The sequence below is a fragment of the Limulus polyphemus genome, unplaced genomic scaffold (assembly GCF_000517525.1).
Source record: "Limulus polyphemus unplaced genomic scaffold, Limulus_polyphemus-2.1.2 Scaffold766, whole genome shotgun sequence".
NCBI classification, from domain to species: domain Eukaryota; kingdom Metazoa; phylum Arthropoda; class Merostomata; order Xiphosura; family Limulidae; genus Limulus; species Limulus polyphemus.
In genome coordinates, this window is record NW_013666376.1 from 412,801 (window position 1) to 419,909 (window position 7,109).

General features: G+C 34.7%; 1 protein-coding gene across 1 annotated transcript in view; it reads right to left on the bottom strand.

Annotated features, from left to right (window-relative positions):
* The window catches only part of LOC106460410 (motile sperm domain-containing protein 2-like), a 56,395-nt gene that overhangs the window by 20,054 nt on the left and 29,232 nt on the right, over nt 1-7,109 (bottom strand). The window contains exon 6 of the mRNA XM_022387129.1: nt 646-706. Coding sequence (XP_022242837.1) covers nt 646-706 — 61 coding nt within the window. The remainder of the gene's footprint in view (nt 1-645; nt 707-7,109) is intronic.

Consider the following 7,109-nt stretch of genomic DNA (forward strand, 5'->3'; position numbering starts at 1 on the left):
AAGGTTAACATAGCAACAAATGTACATCGTTTCGACAGGGTTTTGGTACCTGATGAATCCTTGTCAAAACGTTGTAGATTTGCGGTTATGTTGAACTTATATTAAAGTTTTTCTTCATTACCCATTCAAGCCATCTCCAGCAATTATTAGTCTTAAAGTGGGTTCCTCGTCATCGAATTGGAAACAGACAAAAAGATAACATTTAAAAACATAGCTTGAATTCACATCCCATATCTTCCTGCCAGGAACTATAATTTATGCTCATAGAAATTATAACCATATTTACAAGTACTTTATATAAGTAATGTAAAAAAGATTTGTCACTCCACCACTTGTTAACAGTCAAAAATTAGGAAATTCACACATATGTATAACAAACATTTTTTAATGAAGCAACTGATGATTTTATATATTTAGTTAGTTTTATTATGTTTAGCAACATGTACTTAAAAAATAGTTTTCAGTTCTACAAATTTTATTCAACCCTGAGTAGTAGTAAAAAAAATAACAGCATAATATTCTACTCAAATTTCACTTCAAGAATCACAAAAATAACTTCCATGCATTTTAGAAGAGAGTAAAAGCTTGGAATAGTGGTTTAAATTACCTTGTAACAAATAAATTCATGAAAGGTGAGTCACTTACCCAAGGCAAAAGGAAAATAGTATTTAAATAATGATATTAGGTATATGATCAGCTCCATATCCTGTTTTGAAAAAGAATAAATAAATCTATTACCTAACACAAATCATCATTCAAAAGTAGAAACATCTGGTTCTGATAAATCACAATATTAAAATAAGGAAAAAAAAACATACCAAAAATAAAATGCAAATTATGGACATTTAAATACACATTTCAACTAACCATACAAACTAACTCAGAATGATATGTCATAATCCAATAATACCTAAAAAAGAAGAACAAAGCAAACTTAGGAAAAGCAAATAAGCCTATTTCTGCTGGTACAATGCCTACTACACAAACTAAATGAAAAAATAAAGCAAGTTTATAATTTTACGAGAAGCAATAAACCTATTACTGCTGGTACAATGTTTACTTTAATTCCTTCACTGGTCCAATAACTAGGACGAAGTTGTTAGTTTTAGTGACATTTCATTCTGTCAAGATGTGCTGAGAAATATAAAAGTACTCATAAGTTTTACTGAAGTGTTTTTCTTCTTCTTTTTTTTTCTTTTGAGTTGGTGGAGGGATATTTGTTTTTAGGATTCATATATTTAAAGCAAACTAAATGTAACATTCTAAAAAGTTGTGTAAACACACATCTGATTTGAATCTATGGATAAACTTTGCCTCACATGGAATCAAACTTCTTAACACACTGACACATTGTTTTGTGTAGTATCACTACAACATGCTTTCTGAAAAATACCATGATGTAAAATCTTATGAATGCTTACTTTGTTTGGTATTTTATGAAAGTTAGTAAAAATAAAATTATTGTTAAATTAAATTAGTTAAGTTTCAAAAACGTTTTAATTCATCTTACTTCTTTGTGCAACCAAACCATTAAAGATGACAACTTCAGTATAACTCGTAGAGGCTGTGAATGAGCAGTAACCAAAGAATTTGTGAGAGCTTGATGAATACTTATCTGAAGCAGCATTTAGTTTACCTGCTCTTATGAACAATACAAGTTTGTTCCATTTTTCTTTTTCAAATAACACTGCTTGCTCATAAAGCATTCTAATTTCAGAATTACTGCCTGAAGATAACTCTGAAGCTTGCATAATGAGCTTTGTGTACTTTAGAAGTTAGAGACTTGACATATCTGTGAATTCTATAATGATGGGGTAAGGTTAACAGATTAATATGGTTTTTAGGTATAATCCCTTAGTTACTACTAATAACCTAAAATATTCTTTAGATATTTGGATAACACGTGATACACCATAACAATTAATTATCCATTAATATAGAGCAAACTAATTGGTTATTTATTTATTTGGTAATTTTCTTTCTTCATCCAAACATGAATGTTGGTGAAGAAAAGATGACATAGAGGTCTAACCTATTCTTTGATTCACTACTCCTTCCTATACATAAAACGTATTAACTAATTTTCACAACAAAAAATACTTACATAAACATTAGAAACTCTTTTACTTAGAAATTTGTAAATCTATATAAATGATTTAAACTCATTCCTTATAATTTAATCTTTAAAACTTCTTGACATAAAATCCACCAATCAAAGAACTACACACAACTTTTGAAAGAAGAGTTCAGTTACAAGTTACCTGAATACCCTACTACATAGATATCTAATTTTCTGAGTGTTTTACAAAACTCTAAGTTGAGTTTCATTTATTCAAAAACTAAAAAAAAAGAAACAGATGACGGGATCAGTGACCAACAGTTAATATCAGTTTGCCCCTAATGATGAAAGGTCCACCTTTCGAAAGTGCTCGGGTTATAGAGTTTGGTACTTCTGTCTTCAAATGATTTTTTTAACCTATATGTTTTTCTAACATCATAAGTTAATACTAGAGTTAGTATTCATGTAGTACTTCACTGAAATACACAGAAAAATGTAATTGTTTCTCATCAATTTCAGGTTACTGGAGTCAACAGAAAATAAAATGATGGATGTTTAAATTCTGTCTGGGGTGTTGTTGTGTACAAAAAGACTTCCTCATATGGAAATAAGATAATAAGTAAACTTAGCATACTTGGCCATTCAAATTATAAGAACATTTCATGTAGATTATGATTCTATTATAATGTTCTGTTTCCAGTTTTATTTCTGAAAAATAAAAAAGGCATTAAATTCAGAAGTTCGTAAATTTAAGAAGTGTTTCATTTATGCAGCTGTTTTATTCTTGATCTATAATGCATAAAATGAGTTTATTTTATCTGAGATACCTTTGGGGTCATAAATGTCACTCTGACCATTTTATTATTTTACTGATGTTGGTCTATTTTCTCATGCACTTATATTTTTTATATTAATTTATTATTTATTATTTTAGGGATAATAATAACAATAACATTTTTTAATATCTTTGATATAAAGAAGGTCACTAGAAAGATTTACTGTTTTATTAATTTTTATCATAAAATATGTAAAACAAAATAATCACCGAAAGTAAAAGATAATGACAAGTGCAATAATAAAAGTGTGACATTTATCTATATGAAATCAATTTAATCCATTATAGAACATGTGACAAGAACAAAACTACGCCATAAACAAGAAACACTTCTTATATAGTCCAACTTCACTTTTTATATTATATTCACAGTAGCATATCATTTTGCCTTACTATGTTCACATAAGTTCCTTGACCTCTGACCCCATATTTTAACCTCCATTAACCTGTATTGCTTAGATATTTTGATATGTCATGAAGTACTGTGTGAATAAGTTTTCTGTTAAAAACTAGTCAGAACACTCAAAACAATGGATTTGGCATTATGGTAAATGAGGAGGAAGTTCTAGCATTGTTTACGTATTTTCAGTCGTAGGTATGTTATTTACCTCCATTCACACTACAGCTATTACTTGACTGCCAGGGTTTCTTTCTTTGCCTGTCTAACCATTGATTTGATTTTTTCTTGTTTGCTCCAGTCTTTTCTACCCCACTTAATTGCCCTTAGCAATATTTGTATCCTGACTTTCTACACCTATGTCACTGCACCCTCTATCCTGGTACTGTATATAAGCACCTCATTCAGATAGTGTTATCACTTTTTTGAGACTGACTCAATCCACAGTCTCTAACACCAGCTCTCAGTGGGAAGGAAGGATGGGAGAGGTAAATATTATTGGAAATACGTTTTCAATTTAAGAAAATGTTAACTTCCAAAACATACTTACCACTTCTCACATTACAGCTAGAATCCCACATTGATAAGGTGGAGGGGCCTGAGAGGGCAACCATCCATACAGAAAGTATCTGTGTTGATAGAGCATTGGCACCCTAGTGGGGGAACAGCACTACATACAGAACAGATATGCTCTTCACCCAGGACTTAATTCATGTAATGTGGGTAGAATTTTACATGATTTGTCATCACTGTTGTTCAGGCCCCAACCAGATAGCTGAGGTTCCACTACTTTGGTTTGGAATTATAGGGCCACTGTCCCTATATCCTACATTGGTGTTAGGGCAATTGGACTGCAGTATATATATATTTATATACTTATGAGTGGATCCCAACCTGTAACCTGCATTCCAAGCCACCTGAATCACAATGAGAAGGCAAGCAATATCGAAATGGATAAACCTTCTCAACCTGAAGAAGTCTGAAAGGCAACACCTTATCAAGTTCATGGGATCGTGTATGCCATACTCAACCTGAGGAAACAGAACTCATCTAATCTGGAATTATAAAGATCCATCTTTATTCTCAAAAGGAGTGGCAAGGTAAATTATTCTTGCATCTGGGATTATGGGAAGGATATGGAACAAATTATGTTCAACCATGGACTTAGATGGGACCACTCGGTGTTTGGAATTACAAGGAGACAATAGACCCTCTTCCATTAACAATGTACTGAACCAATATTGATAAAAAAGGGCCACACTCAACCCAACTGGATAGCTGAGCATCAAATCTGAACTGGTATTACAAGTAGGCTCTAGCTTAGGCTGATGCCTCTCCTACCGACATCTGGGAAAACAACATCCAGGGACCCAGGTAGGAAGGCCCCCTACTTCAATCTCTTCTCCAAGAGTGGAGGAAATTCATTCTAACACTCTAGAGGAAAAGCCTCTGTCCACCACACTAGTGAGTGGAAACCGGGTGTGGTAAGGACTCCATAGCTTCACTAGTAGAAATTGGGGGATATGCATGTTGGGGAGTCCTGAGGAACAATGCAATAGGTGAACCAAGTTCCCCAAATCTTTAACAACAAACAGACCCCAATTTATTCAATCCAATGATAGGCAGAGACAGGAAGGATCCCCTTATGCTTTACTTATGATAGTCCACGAGTGGCAGTCCAGCATAGTACAGTTATACCACCCAGTCAGCCTCTAAATGGTCTTATGGAACACCTCATTGCAAGCCTGTTGCAACCTTGATAAAGTATATTGAATTAGTGGTTGCTAGTATGAAATTGGTTTGATAAAAGCACACCCGCCTAGAGAATCCTCTCCACAGACTGGGATCCTGTGAAAACGAGGTAAGTGACCCTGAAAGGTAAAAAAAAAAGAGACAAGCATAGCAATGAAAATACTCACCCCTCTGTGTAATATAGCGGAAGCGGTTAAGGTAGCTATAGCGAGTAGTCAAAAGCCCTCATATGAAGATACTGCCAGATCATGCAAATAATGTGAGATAAAAGTACTGGGGGAGGTCCACATACCAGCCCGCACAATGTTTGCAAGCAGGCAATTCAACCGGGCCACTAAGGATATAGAAATGTGACAAATCCAATTAGACACAACTCGCAGAAGTCTCCTTGCCTTCAAAGAGAGTCCAGAATAAGCGATATGGATCACTTTCGTACCCACCTCGTCAATGTAACCAGGGATAAATCCTGGGAAACTGAATGATCCCAATTAATAAAAAATTGTTGTCTAACATCTCTAAAAGCATTAGTGCTGGCAACAAAACCCTCACCGGACATAAAAAACAATTAAAATATGATTGACCATAGAAGTGAGAAATAGTGATTGGATGAATTGGTGAAAAGGATCTATCACCCTTCCCTGGCTGTCAGTGTCTTAGGGAAGAAGAGCCAGTCTGAGGACATAGGTAGAATGATAAAGCATCCTGTGCACAATCAGCACAAACTACTTACACCGGCGACTTATGTAGGTCAGCAACAATGAAAAATAAACCTTCAGGGATAGGTGACAGGTGGCACATGAGGCCTAGGTCTCAAATGGGTGTTGAGAAAGAGCATGTGATACCATCTTAGTATACCAATTAGGTAACTGGAAGAGTCATTTGGGACAAAGGACCCAAAACAACTTGAGGGAGCCAGAGATACTTGGGAATCAAAGAGTTTTTTTGTCTCTAGTATTGAACGGTAGTTGATAAAGTCACCTTTTACATGGCAATTGTGGAATATGCAAAACCCTTGCCAAAGAAATAAGTCAAAAACGAGCTGTGATTGGTACTTCTGATTGAAGTTGGTTAAACCTCCTCTCAATACACCATTGCCTGATATGTGTGCCATTTCCATTGCTAAATGTCCATCATGGGATTAAGAAAAGACTGAAACAGATGCATGGCAACTCTAGAAATTAAATCCCAATGCCGTGCAAAGGACTGCATAACCTTCATGTCTGGATAACTGGGTATACAATGTCAGGTACGGCTGCTTCCACAGATATGGCTGAAGTAGAATAGGTGGGCACTCCAGAAGGTACCACAGAAGCAGAAATCAGGGTTTAGCTGCCAATCCAGTGTTATCAACAGCATCCAACAATGTGTTGGAATGAATCATGGTACCTTGGGTAGCATACAAATTGGAGGGGAGGGCTAGAGTTGTAATTCTGTCCCATCTTTGATGGAATGCAACCATTGCCAAAGCCAGAGGGTGAGGTACCAGAGACTAAATTGCCAGGAGTTGGGTGTTAAAATGTGTGGCCAACCCACCAATCATCAGTGTTTCAAAATGAGAGATAATCCAACAGAAAACCTTGCGATGCAGCATCTATTCTGTTTAGATCGAGACAATAGATCTTCCACCAAAGTCATCACCCCTGGAACATAGTAGGATATGATATGATAGGAGTGGTCCTGAGGAAGGAGATACAAGGTTCGAAAATAAAGAGCCAATATGGAATTGTCTGAGTGAAGCCTGTCGATTTTCCCTTTACTAACTCTTTCAACCCACCTCGTAATCATTTTGTTCTTGTTATAGCTTTCATGCTACATTAAGTTTTAAGGTTTGTAAATCAATGTTTCTCTCATGCCTTTTTTTTCTTTTTACATCTTGACTATCTATCATGCAAAGTAATTTTCATAATAATATTAAAAATACTTTTATGAATCAAAAAATTTCGAAATTTCACATACAAAATCTTTATGTTGTCCAAATAGTTGTCAAACATTTCTTAACAAAAAGTTTATATTTTATCTGTTATTTTCAGTAATTAATCTCTGTATGGGTTCAGTAAATGTGACCG